The sequence below is a fragment of the Crinia signifera genome, chromosome 2 (genome assembly GCF_055691185.1).
Source record: "Crinia signifera chromosome 2, ASM5569118v1, whole genome shotgun sequence".
NCBI classification, from domain to species: Eukaryota; Metazoa; Chordata; class Amphibia; order Anura; family Myobatrachidae; genus Crinia; species Crinia signifera.
This window is the reverse complement of record NC_139218.1, coordinates 232841501-232856499: the sequence shown is the minus strand read 5'-3', so window position 1 is coordinate 232856499 and position 14999 is coordinate 232841501. Positions and strand designations below refer to the sequence as shown.

The 14999-nt window shown below is 37.9% G+C and overlaps 1 protein-coding gene across 1 annotated transcript in view; it reads right to left on the bottom strand.

Annotated features, from left to right (window-relative positions):
* Positions 1-665: 665 nt before the first annotated feature.
* Positions 666-14999, bottom strand: part of GCC2 (GRIP and coiled-coil domain containing 2) — a 61121-nt gene continuing 46787 nt past the window's right edge. The window contains exons 20-23 of the mRNA XM_083174009.1: positions 4573-4767; positions 2844-2989; positions 2507-2708; positions 666-2361 (exon numbers count right to left, since the gene is read on the bottom strand). Of these exons, the coding sequence (XP_083030135.1) occupies positions 2291-2361; positions 2507-2708; positions 2844-2989; positions 4573-4767 (614 nt within the window). The 3' untranslated portion in view covers positions 666-2290. The remainder of the gene's footprint in view (positions 2362-2506; positions 2709-2843; positions 2990-4572; positions 4768-14999) is intronic.

Here is a 14999-nt window from a genome sequence, read left to right as displayed (position 1 = left end):
ACACTAGTACTAATGACCATACAGTACAACAAGGCAGCATGTCTGTGTGGGTAAAATGCCTCAAGGAACTTGCAGATGTTTTTAGTTGGACCAATTAAAACATTTACGGTAAATGTAATGGGAAAAAACTTGTGGCTTCCACTAGTAACATGTGGACAAACAGAAACAAGTGCTGTCCCTCATCACATAACTGTACCAAAGCCTGTGTCTACACACAGAGTTTTAGCAGTATGCAGTCGAGCAGGATCCTGTTTAGCAGGATGCAGAAGGCTTGAGTATATATCCTCTTGAGTAAGCATCCTGCTAAAGAGCTCCTGTTTGACTGTATCCTAGTAAAATGCAATGTGTAGACGCAGCCATAGATTTCAATGTAGACTCTTTGCTAAAACGCAATGTGTAGACACAGCCTAAAAGTGACATATAAACACAATATAACCCCTTTGAGTGCCCATCACATTGGAGCCTGCGTGGCATACCACCAGCATGAGAGATCTGTCGGATCGCAGGTAATATATTGTATGCAAAAGTACCACATAAAACATGTTACATGCAAAAGGTCCCGGGCAGTCTCGGTGAAGTCGCCCCAGTGTATGGCCGGCTTTAGAAAATTTCCTTTAGGCAAACTAAAACAAATACTAATACAATTGAAAATAAAACCGCAATAATAAATTGGTTGTGCTTTATTTCTGGCAATCACCTAGAATATAGCTAAAACTAAACATTTAACAGCTTCACAGCAAATACAGACAGGTAAGCACATACAGTACTATTAGAACAACATTTATGTAGTGAACTTAAAAACAAACTTCATAGCACATCTACAGCGGTTCTATTTACACTGATCTTCACATTCACCAAGACAATGGAGGTATATCATTAATATAGTGCCAAGATACGGATTAGAGATGATTATGCCCTAAAAAAGGAAAGATATCCCTCTCACTCTATGTATTCCCAGCTTTCCTTTCTCTTCCAAGACTACTGCCCTAACACATGCAGACTGCAGTGACATGCACTCAGGCAGACTAGCTTTCCATATTCTTATGCCCAGCAGCTGTGTTTATGGATCAAGGTGCTTAATTGCGGTTATTTAAATAATGACTGACATAAACAGAACAAGTATATGAATAAAATGTTCTCTTCAAAGATCACTTTGTACTAGAATTAAACTTCCAATCAGAGTAAACAGGCCATCAGCGTGATTAACACTGTCCAGAGAAATTCCCAAACACTCGGGATGTTTACTACAAATAACTAGCAGGAAAATGTACTGTGGATCAATTAGGTGCCTGCTTTAATTCTGTAAACTACAGTGAAAACATTAAAATATAATGGACAGCATGTTTTTCTTCTGCATTGTTTTTTTTTTTTTTTTTATAAAGAATCACACCTGTAATTAAGCTTTCATCTATATAAAATGAGGACAGCAAACGAAAGAACACAAACAGGCCACCCCTTACTTACACCGTATACATTATAGACATATTACACACCTGCTAAAAAGAGGTTTAGTTAAGATTCACATACTTTCTTTGGTTTATATTGAAATAGGTACCAGGAGATAGATATAAAAACGTTATACACAATTTTTCGATTTTCTTTAGGAACAATACACAATTATATACAGAAAATGGAAGTAAATGTAAACATTTCTTTCTTCCATGCAGTTGTATTATGTTACCCAATACCACTTTTACACCAGCAAGCTGGGTTGCAACCAGGATTTTGGACTCTGCTCCAAGCTGAGTGTGTCCTGTCTTTTGACCTGCTTCAGATGGCATCCTGACCCGGAATAATGCTGGGAGTGTTACGTCCCTGGAGGCGGGGCCTGCACCACTGCTGGGAGATGAGAGCATCTCCCAGTGCCGGCTTTTCCATTGCCGTGAACGGGTACGGAGCACTTGCCGGGTTGAAATCACAGGTCTCACAACCCAGTTCAGACCATTTATACGACCGGCAAACCAGGGATTTTTCACGCTCCCGAGCAAAAATCCAGGTTTGCAGGGTTGGTGTAAAAGTGGCATTAGAGAAGAAGAAGAAAGAATACAGAAAGAAAGAATAAGCATGACATACAGTATGTATACCTTTTGTGCAGAACCCCATCCACATTTCAATTCTCATAACTAAGCAGGCACTCTGAAATGTTTCATTTAGAAAATATATGACTGGGAGATTCCAGTTTGATAACTCAAAACATATTAATTTAGATACATAATACACACACATTTTTAACTTGATAGTGCAAATCTTAATGGACTACTTCCATTCCACGCCATTGGTGTCCATGGTACTACCGGAGTCCTGACCAGCTGTGCAGGTAAGAGGCCCAACCAGCAGGCTGGGAAGCAGTTTCCTCCTCACCTGCAGAAGAAAGGACATAGAAGGAACATTAGGTACGAGTGGTACATTGTGCACCCTACAAGCTTATGTTACTGTAATTACTGGGGATACATCTCCCCTGACATGGGTACTTCCATTGTTTTTAGGTCTCAAAGATGTGGCCTACCCTGAGCAATGGCAAATAGTTTTCCTTTCTCTTCAGGACTAAGCTGCAGCATGGTGTCTATGACGGGAAGGAGCCGTTGCCTCTCGCTGCCTGCCTTGAGGAAAATGAACTGAAGCAGAACGTTTTTCAGATATTCCAGATTTGCCACTGACTTTTCTCTTTCCTGATTCCTTTCAAGACGTCGAATTTCATTCTTAAGGAGCTACAACAGAGGAGTTGATTATATAATGTGTAAATGTGTCTTGTACTGGTGTAACTTTCAAATGGTAATATACATATTGCTGTTACAGAGTAGTAAAAATAATACTGACTTCCCATGTATGCCAGAGCGACTTACGGTTATCTGTTCCATAAGCATGGCATTGGTTGCCTCGGTCTCATGCAGGAGACCACTCAGATGATCAACGCTCTTTGATGTGGTATGGAGTTTCTCCACCAGTTCCTCTTTTGAAAGTTCTGGCTGCCACTGGGGCGACTCTAGAACTGGAATCAGAGGAGACCATTAAATTAAACAAAATACATTTCTCAGAGTATGGTACTGTATCTGTCAAATAATAATAATAATAAAAAAAAACAACATGTATATACACACGCAGTCAGGAAAAAAGAACAAGTACACCCTTCCCTTTCAATTAGTCACCTGAGTCAAGTGCTTCTTATAAAGTGCATTTCAGTATCTGATCACAGGAAATGTCGCCACCTTTACATAAAAGCAAAACCTGACAGCTCCGTTTGGGGGATTTAATGTTAACACCAGGACAAGAGAAAATACATGATGCCTGGGAAGCATCTGTTGAAATTCATCAGTCTGCAAAGTGTTATAAAAGGTCCTATCCCAATAAATAGCCCAACATATATGGCGTAAGATCATTTACATATAGATAGCATATATGACTTCATGATAGCATGTGTCCCTAGCAAACCTCCCCAAAGATCAAACCATATGAAGATCCAATAAAGCACAAATCACCAAAAAAAGCTACATTCAGGATTCGACAGCCCTGTGCCAATACAGAATAGGTCTCAGTCTCCACCACATGAGCCACAAGTACTGGACTGTTTATGGTGACAAGATAATGTTGTCATGCGTATTCTACATCAGATTTTTTTCAACTTACCCCTGTGCACCAACAAAAAAGACATTATTTTCTGTCCTCCCTATATTCTACATCAGGAATGACCTTACACGTGGATCAATATGGTCTAAAACAAACTGCAGCCAACCAACCAAATAACCGTGATTAACCAACTACAGTCTATTGAAACAGATCACACTGGAGGCCAACAGTCACCTTGAAAAACTCTTTAACTGGCTTTAACAGGGATTTGAGCAGTGATATTAAGTATAGTAGGGCCACTCAATTGCAGAATTATTGTCATAAATCTCGAACATGCAATCATCAAATAAATACCAAATACAAGAAAGCTTCTGAAAATCATTGAACAAGCAGGCTTTTCTCTAAAACTGATAATTTAAAAGAGTTACAGCAAGGGTGTAGCGATATACAAGCTTAGCCTGTGCCCTGCATACTAAGCATTCGTACAAATGCTCCAGACTTTATTCTGCAATAGAAGCCTATTGGCACGGACTAGTATGACAGCTACCAGACTATCTGCTCAGCTGAGAAATATAAAATGTGTTACAAAATATTGTGGTTTCAAAATACTGAACACCAGCATCTCTCAGACATTCCTAAAGCCACGTTTTCTCAGCATAAAAAGCACATAATTTGCAGTTTTTAAAGAATTCAATTATTCTAATGGGTGAGACACGATGCGATTCTTGGACACGTGCTGAACGTCTTAGTTCTAAACACATCGCTTGTAGTTCAAACAGCACTGTGTTTCTTTTAGCTTGCGATGCGTGCTCCCACGTAGTTTATATCGCAAACCAAAAATGTATGTGCAAGCAGTACTTTTTGTACCAGATCGCATCTAGTTCAAATCACACGCTGTTGTGGCATATCACATGCGATCTAGAACTAGATGCGAGGGAATCTAGTACAAAATGCATCAAGCACAAAAAGTACCAGGGGTGGGCACCTTACGAGAAATAAAGTCTTTACCAGTTTTTGAATCGGGAGAATTGAGGAGCTGCTCTAGTGTAGCTATGTGGGTGCTAGCAGAAGACACAGATTCATTATCCATGGTTTCCATTCCTTCTCCTTCCTCTCTGGCAACAGAGTACAAGTCCAGAATAGAGAGGTCGGCCGGTCTTCTGTCCCGTGAACCCTTAGGGGGCTGCTGGGTGCCTGCAGGGCCTGCAAACAGACAAGAAATAGAAACATTAATGCTCCACTAATAAACTACACCAGGCATGGCCAAACCATAGCCCTCCTGCTGTTGTGAAACTACAAATCCCAGCATGCCTTGCCATAGTTTTAGCATTCCCTAATAGCAAAACTGTGGCAAGGCATGATGGGACTTGTAGTTTCATAACAGCTGGAGGGCCATAGTTTGGACAGGCCTGAACTAGACAGTGACTATGTGCAGCAGGTCAACCTATGGAAAAAATAAAGGTGGACTGTCCAAAGATTGTAGTGGTTTACAGCCAATGTTAATTTGGGATTATATATATATATATATATATATATATATATATATATATATATATATATATATATATATATATATATATATATATATATATATATATATATATATATATATATATATATATATATATATATATGCTGCGCGGCGGCACTCAGAAATAAATACAGGACAGCAGGCAAATAGGGTGCCGACGTTTCAAAGCCCGCAGGCTTTTTTATCAAGGTGCTGGTGAATAATTTCATGAAGTAAAAGCATATCATACCTTATTTGATCTGTACAGAGATTTCTCAATAATGAATAAGTTTCAGTATTGGTATTATTGTCAATGGTTCAGAAATGATTCCTCATTGGATGTACTACAACCATTAATAAAAAGATATAGGTTTAAACTGATGGTATCAATTTAATCTTGATTAATTGTATGTATTTGTTAAGTTCAGGTTTTACCTTCAATTTATAATCTGTTTAACTGGTCCATTAATCAAGATTAAATTGATACCATCAGTTTAAACCTATATCTTTTTATTAATGGTTGTAGTACATCCAATGAGGAATCATTTCTGAACCATTGACAATAATACCAATACTGAAACTTATTCATTATTGAGAAATCTCTGTACAGATCAAATAAGGTATGATATGCTTTTACTTCATGAAATTATGGAATAGTAAAAATCTAGCAAAAGAAGATCAGGCTGAAATTTTCCACGCTTTTTTTCTTTTATTCTTTTTTCCTTCTTTTCCTTCCTCCCACTTGAACCTTTTTTCCCGAAGTTTGACATTGAATCTTTCCATTGAATTATGGAGAGTTCAAAAATAATATATAAAAATGAAAATAATGAAAAACCTCCTGTCTCTCATATACATATGTAGCGAAAGAAAATACTACATCTAAATAAATAAATAAATGTATAAAATCCATCTGTTCTTCATCTATATTGGACAATCTGTAAAAATGTAAAAAAGTAAAATTGTATGTCTTTCCTCGTCTGATCAATATGTTTTATTTATAGATATATGTAAAGTACCCCTGATGAAGTCTCGTAGTGAGACGAAACGCGTCGGGCTTTTGCATACATCCATTGTATAAAAGAAAATCCTCTGTTGAGAAACAACTGTGAACAAATTGTTTTTAAAAGCGATTTTATAATAAATGTATTTTTATGTGTAAAAATGTGTCTTTGGATGTTATAGACAGGAAAAACTAGTGTAACTACTGGGCGCTATTTGGCACTATTGTGGTGGTATTTGTTTGGTGTAGCCTCACTAGTAGGGGGCTAAGTGCCATTAGCGACCTTCTGTTATATAGGATTAGCGCAAATCTAGGAATTTTGTGTGATATAGATATATATATATATATATATATATATATATATATATAATCCGGGGTGTATCTACACCTATATCGGTGTAGAATATCCAGCACTCTCCCAAGTATGAATTCCAAACAAGTTGGTAAAATCCAAATAGAAAAAGTTTATTCAATTTGCACACGATGTCACGTAGATAAGTTCACATGTGTTTTGTAGAACATGCCCCGACGTTTCGATCCCACTAGAGGGGATCTTTCTCAAGAGGCCTACAATACACAGTGAAGGTAACTTATCAATAAATATTATCATAGAAACATTTTTCAAAAGAAAAAGATAAATGTACATATAGTCACAATTATGCAAAAGAACAAGAGATATCTTACTTTAGGTTCAATAGTGCAATGAAATCAACGTAGAATCAAGGGGAAAACCCTGGGTAACCGGAGCAGCTGCTACATGATGCTGCCCGGGCCCAGCTATTTATTCACTCTGAAAGTTAATGCAGCACACGGACGCAGCGTCCGCGTGCTGACAGCGCTACTTCCGGGACCGGAAGTTCGGGACCGGAAGTTGACGTGCGGTGACCCGCACTGCTGGAACGCACGGCTACCCGTCGCTGACGGGGGCCGTGTGTGCGCTCTGAGAACAAGTTTCTCAGCAACGATATTAAGGTGGCTCTAGCGACGGGTAGCCGTGCGTTCCAGCAGTGCGGGTCACCGCACGTCAACTTCCGGTCCCGAACTTCCGGTCCCGGAAGTAGCGCTGTCAGCACGCGGACGCTGCGTCCGTGTGCTGCATTAACTTTCAGAGTGAATAAATAGCTGGGCCCGGGCAGCATCATGTAGCAGCTGCTCCGGTTACCCAGGGTTTTCCCCTTGATTCTACGTTGATTTCATTGCACTATTGAACCTAAAGTAAGATATCTCTTGTTCTTTTGCATAATTGTGACTATATGTACATTTATCTTTTTCTTTTGAAAAATGTTTCTATGATAATATTTATTGATAAGTTACCTTCACTGTGTATTGTAGGCCTCTTGAGAAAGATCCCCTCTAGTGGGATCGAAACGTCGGGGCATGTTCTACAAAACACATGTGAACTTATCTACGTGACATCGTGTGCAAATTGAATAAACTTTTTCTATTTGGATTTTACCAACTTGTTTGGAATTCATACTTGGGAGAGTGCTGGATATTCTACACCGATATAGGTGTAGATACACCCCGGATTATAATTGGACATACGTTTCACACGCATCTCCTTTATCTGGCACCCCGTGACATCTCAATCGTTAGTGAGAGTGCGGTCTATACCTGGAACTATATATATATATATATATATATATATATATATATATATATATATATATATATATATATATATATATATATATATATATATATATATATATATTTCTAGGAGAGGAAAGAGGAGCGCTCCAAATAGTGCTTTATCTTTTTATTTCAATCACAAAAATAAAATCATCCACAGGTACATTGTAAATGGTGTCACGTACCACAATAGACGGTTAGGCACAACCGCGGGTGATAAACAGCATGAACTGGGGCTGTCTCCGACAGCAAACAGATTGGCAAACGGGTGCTCTCACCACTCTCTCATCCACCACGGAGTTCAGACCGACGCCAGGCCACGCCCCTACGCGTTTCGTCACGAGGACTTCGTCAGAGGGCTGGTCCTGGCGTCGGTCAGCAACCCCTTTATAGCCTGGATACAGCCTGAGTCACCTTCTAATGACTAACAAGCTGTTGCAGCTGATATCAATTAAAAGTGCCTGTGCATAGTGTTACATAGTATTACATAGTAAAAAGAAGGTTTCTTAACCCCAAAACAAAAAAGTGCTTACATCAATATAAAAACTGTTTTACAGGCAGTTACTACAATATAAAGCACTAATTTAAAAAAATCTAAAAAAATCTATATAAAAACAGCAATATATATAAAACATGAAAAAACATTGGAAATTATCGGAAAACATCGGTGGCATATTTAGTTGATTTTTATAAATTTTGCGATAGGTAGTCCTGAACTTGGTCGAATTCTCAGACATTTAGAGGACAGGAAGATGAGATAACTTTAAAAATGATGATGAATTTCTTCTTATGATGCGCAAAATGCACATAAACTGGAATCAATGATATATACAAATGGAAATTTAAATATGATTGTTCAAGTAGAAAAATACAAATATCATAGAAAAATACAGATATTATAGAAAAAATACATATGAAAAAGTACAAAAGTACAAATATACAAATATATAAAAATACAAAAAACACACAAATATACAAAAATATCAAAACAGACAACTCTACAGTAATGCGGACAAAAGGATGTCAGGTTATAATTTTCTCAAACTCCTAGAGTATTCCCTGAAAAAGGCAGACGGGCAATTGGAAAAAATAATATGTATTAAATGACCCTTAGCAGCGATGTATTTTAAAGAACCAATTACAGCGGCATTTCTTTAAGAAGAAAATATTAAAATATGGTGTATTCGGTATTCAACATTCTCATAGACGCAAATCCTATATAAATAATATTATAACCTCTAAACCATAAGAACTTTAAAACAGAAGAAAAAGCAGCATGATAACTATAAAGGAATAATTGCCTTAATTAGCACAAGTTTTCTCTCACAATAAACATACAAAAGGGGACATCTTTCAATGAAGGGATGTTAATCTTGGAAAAGAATAGTTAACTTAGGAAGGGGGTAATTTCCACTCCTTCATTTAAACCAATTGGGCACAAGGTGTTTAGTGTGACAATCCAAAAGGTTTCTCTTTTTGCCAGTAAAACATCTCTGTTACCTTTTCTAATATCCAGGGTAACATGTTCTAATCCAAAGAAAGACATCCCCGCCGGGTTACTGTTTTGACAGGTTTTGAAATGCCTAGGCACACTATGGTTATCCACTTTGTTTTTTATATTTCTGTAGTGCTCTAGGATTCTTATTTTCAAGCTTCTCTTGGTTTTACCTATGTAAAGTTTCCCACATCTACATTGTAGCACATAAACAACATAGGTGGTGTTACAATTGATAAAACCTTTTACCTCAATTTTTTTATTGTTCCTGTCATTAAATGTTTTGAGTCCCGATTGTGCATTGTTACATTTTCCACAGCTGAAAAAGCCCTGTGGTTTTGAACAATTAAAAATTCCTGGTGTTTCATTAGTCAATACGGGCAACATACTAGGTGCCAATTTGTTTTTCAATGTATTGGCCCTTCTGAACACTAATTCAGGTTGAGATGTTACTTTATCCTTTAATATTGGATCCATTTGAATTAGATACCAATATTTGTTCAAAGTCCTACGGACTGTCTTATTTTCTGTGTTATACTGTGTTACAAATGGACAATAAGGTGCATTTCCTTTATCGCTGTTGCTTGGGATCTTATATTCCAAGAGTTTATTTCTCTCAAGAGTTTTAGCTCTCTCCATAGCGTCAGCGATAATGGATTCTGGATATCCCTTCTCTCTGAAGCGTTGTATATAAACCTCAGATTGTTTCATAAATGTACTCATGCTGCTGCAATTTCTGCGTAACCTATACAATTGAGAGTATGGAAGGTTCACTTTCCATTTATTATAATGGCAGCTCTTAAAATCAAGATAATTATTGCTGTCAACTGGTTTGAAATATGTGCTAGTTTCCACATTTGTGGATGTGGAACTCACCAGTTTTAAATCAAGAAAATCCATTTCTTTACTCTCAAATTTTGAAGTGAAACTCAAATTAAATTCCACATTATGAATAAAGGTTACAAACTCATTAAAAACCTCTTCTGTGCCACTCCAAATTACTATAATATCGTCTATATAGCGCTTATAAAGCGCTATATAGTCAATATAGGGGTTATTTGTATATATATGGGATGATTCCCATTCCCCCAGGAACAGATTTGCGTACCCCGGTGCGCAAATCGTCCCCATCGCTGTCCCGTTCAATTGGATATAATAATCCCCCAAAAAAGAAAAATAGTTATGCTGCAATACAAAAAGAAGGCAGTCACAGATAAATGTTGTTTTTTCAACTGAAACTTCAGTATCTCTGCTTAGCACTGTCCTTATACATTCCACCCCTTTTAAATGGGGTATCGATGTGTATAAGGAATTAACATCGATTGTCCCCCACTTATATTCGGGTTTCCAATCGATGTTATTAACCTGTTGCAGCATAGCTGTGGAGTCTTTAAGAAAAGAAGTGAGTTTAGGTACATATTTTTTCAGGTGACAGTCGACATACTCTGACACACGCGATGTCAGGGAGTCGATTCCTGACACGATAGGACGTCCAGGCGGGGGGTTCTGGCCTTTATGGATTTTGGGTAAATGGTAAATTATTGCAACCCTTGGTTGGTCATTCCAGAGGTAGTCATATTCCTCTCGGGATAGTAGTTTTTTAGTTCTACCTTGGTCTAATAAGGATTTCAATTCTAGCAGAAATGTATCGGTGGGATCTTTCGATAATTTCTTATAGGATAATTCATCCCCCAATAAACGGTACATTTCTGCAGTATAATCCACCCTATCCATTATGACCAGGCCCCCTCCTTTGTCTGCCTGTTTTAGTACAATGCTATCGTCTTCCATAAGTTCTTTTAGAGCGATAGTTTCACTCTTACTTAGATTTTTATCTTTTAAATTGACTCCATCTTTAATTTTTTCAAAGTCGCTTCTAACCAGTTTTTCAAAGAGTTCCAAATTAGGTCCCCTAGATTCTATGGGATAATAGGTGCTAGGATTTTTGAGCCCTGTGGGATTATTTTCTCTGGTATTGTCCCAATTTTTTAAGACTGCGCCTGTTTTCAAATCATTTTTTAAGAAATGTCTTTTTAAAGTCATTTTCCGAATATACAAGCTTAAGTCTGTAAATAAGGAGAATTTATTAACCCCTGTGGAGGGTGCTATGGAGAGAGCTAAAACTCTTGAGAGAAATAAACTCTTGGAATATAAGATCCCAAGCAACAGCGATAAAGGAAATGCACCTTATTGTCCATTTGTAACACAGTATAACACAGAAAATAAGACAGTCCGTAGGACTTTGAACAAATATTGGTATCTAATTCAAATGGATCCAATATTAAAGGATAAAGTAACATCTCAACCTGAATTATTGTTTAGAAGGGCCAATACATTGAAAAACAAATTGGCACCTAGTATGTTGCCCGTATTGACTAATGAAACACCAGGAATTTTTAATTGTTCAAAACCACAGGGCTTTTTCAGCTGTGGAAAATGTAAAATGTGTTCTCATGCACAATCGGGACTCAAAACATTTAATGACAGGAACAATAAAAAAATTGAGGTAAAAGGTTTTATCAATTGTAACACCACCTATGTTGTTTATGTGCTACAATGTAGATGTGGGAAACTTTACATAGGTAAAACCAAGAGAAGCTTGAAAATAAGAATCCTAGAGCACTACAGAAATATAAAAAACAAAGTGGATAACCATAGTGTGCCTAGGCATTTCAAAACCTGTCAAAACAGTAACCCGGCGGGGATGTCTTTCTTTGGATTAGAACATGTTACCCTGGATATTAGAAAAGGTAACAGATGTTTTACTGGCAAAAAGAGAAACCTTTTGGATTGTCACACTAAACACCTTGTGCCCAATTGGTTTAAATGAAGGAGTGGAAATTACCCCCTTCCTAAGTTAACTATTCTTTTCCAAGATTAACATCCCTTCTTTGAAAGATGTCCCCTTTTGTATGTTTATTGTGAGAGAAAACTTGTGCTAATTAAGGCAATTATTCCTTTATAGTTATCATGCTGCTTTTTCTTCTGTTTTAAAGTTCTTATGGTTTAGAGGTTATAATATTATTTATATAGGATTTGCGTCTATGAGAATGTTGAATACCGAATACACCATATTTTAATATTTTCTTCTTAAAGAAATGCCGCTGTAATTGGTTCTTTAAAATACATCGCTGCTAAGGGTCATTTAATACATATTATTTTTTCCAATTGCCCGTCTGCCTTTTTCAGGGAATACTCTAGGAGTTTGAGAAAATTATAACCTGACATCCTTTTGTCCGCATTACTGTAGAGTTGTCTGTTTTGATATTTTTGTATATTTGTGTGTTTTTTGTATTTTTATATATTTGTATATTTGTACTTTTGTACTTTTTCATATGTATTTTTTCTATAATATCTGTATTTTTCTATGATATTTGTATTTTTCTACTTGAACAATCATATTTAAATTTCCATTTGTATATATCATTGATTCCAGTTTATGTGCATTTTGCGCATCATAAGAAGAAATTCATCATCATTTTTAAAGTTATCTCATCTTCCTGTCCTCTAAATGTCTGAGAATTCGACCAAGTTCAGGACTACCTATCGCAAAATTTATAAAAATCAACTAAATATGCCACCGATGTTTTCCGATAATTTCCGATGTTTTTTCATGTTTTATATATATTGCTGTTTTTATATAGATTTTTTTAGATTTTTTTAAATTAGTGCTTTATATTGTAGTAACTGCCTGTAAAACAGTTTTTATATTGATGTAAGCACTTTTTTGTTTTGGGGTTAAGAAACCTTCTTTTTACTATGTAATACTATGTAACACTATGCACAGGCACTTTTAATTGATATCAGCTGCAACAGCTTGTTAGTCATTAGAAGGTGACTCAGGCTGTATCCAGGCTATAAAGGGGTTGCTGACCGACGCCAGGACCAGCCCTCTGACGAAGTCCTCGTGACGAAACGCGTAGGGGCGTGGCCTGGCGTCGGTCTGAACTCCGTGGTGGATGAGAGAGTGGTGAGAGCACCCGTTTGCCAATCTGTTTGCTGTCGGAGACAGCCCCAGTTCATGCTGTTTATCACCCGCGGTTGTGCCTAACCGTCTATTGTGGTACGTGACACCATTTACAATGTACCTGTGGATGATTTTATTTTTGTGATTGAAATAAAAAGATAAAGCACTATTTGGAGCGCTCCTCTTTCCTCTCCTAGAAATACCGTTTACCTGAGAATCCAGGTGCCCGCAAGGGTAATTAAGAGGAAGCAGCCGGTTGTACATCTGACCTAAAGTGCTGGGAAATTATCTCCTTCTCCCCCAAAGCTAAAGGACTGACTTGAATTCTACTGAAAGGAATAGGACTTGCGCGCTAATTGGACTTTTCTTGTGGTAATATATATATATATATATATAAAAAAAATAACACTATAACGTACCACTACAAGCTCAAAAAATGTTTTATTTCCCCTTGGTTTTTCTGCATGACTTGCACGACTATACACAAGTAAAGCACATGCCTTTTAATAGATGCAGAACATTACTGAAGGCTATGTATACACTTCTGATAGCTGATAATCATTACAGCAGCAAACACATGTTCTCATTTATCTTGCACAGGGCACTCCAGCAGAGTTTGTGTTGTGACACGGATATTCATAATAACACTAGTAACAAGGGCAGGACTCCAACACGTACACAATAAATCAGTGTTAAACACAAGTAAATGCAAAACAAAGGCCGAATACAGACCCGATCGCAGAAAAATGGGCAAAACCACGTGCATAGGGTGCAGATCATTTGGTCGACAGTAAAAAGGTTGACAGTCAATAGGTTGACCACTATTGGTCAACAGGCCAAAGGTCAACACGTGAAAAAGGTCAATATAAATTTAAGTTGACATGTTCAAAAGGACAACACAAGAAAAAGGTCTACATGAACCTAAAAAAGTGGTGTGTATGTTCACAGATGACAACATGGGCACCGTGTTAGTGTACTACTGCGCTCGCCATGCTTCGGGCACACTATTATGTTCTATTTTTCTGCCCACTGGGATGGTTAAGAATCAACAAGTCTGTTTTTGTAATAAACAAACAAATAGCACTCATGTTAATGGTCATCCGACCGGCTGGGTCGATATCGGATCAAAAGTGCAGTGTGTATGTACGTTCGATCATAATGCTGGAAGTTCTTGCGTCTATACTGCCAAAGCTGGAACGCCCATGTGGCATGATCTCTCCTACAGCACAGCATGTAGTCACTCTCTCGATTGTCATTGCATGATGGTTAACACCCCTGCTGCACAGGTACTTGTAGTGCCAAGTAAAAAGTTAAGTCCTGCAAACCGCTCTGAAGAACGGTGTATCTGGCCCACTAGATGTAGTCAGCCGGCAGGGTGACTAGAGACAGACATACGGCAAATAGCCGTCGGTGCGCGTCTAGATGTAGTCAGCCAGCAGGGTGACTAGAGACAGACATACGGCAAATAGCCGGGGTGCGCGTCTAGATGTAGTCAGCCCTGCTGGCTGACTACATCTAGATGCGCACCGCAGCTATTTGCCGTATGTCTGTTTCTAGTCACCCTGCCGGATGACTACATCTTTTTACGTGGCACTACAAGTACCTGTGCAACAGGGGTGTTAACCTCCATGCAATGACAATTCAGAGAGTGTGTACAGTGATACAATCTTTTACTTGCGACTGTTTCGACGGGAGTACATCGGAAGTAAAATTGTACAGTTGTGTACGCGCGTATCGGCTGTTGTTTGTGGATGGTCCAACGCGTCTACGGTCGGTCGAACGGTCGCAAGAAAACAGGGATTGTGGTCTCTTCTTTCTATCTCTACCCTAT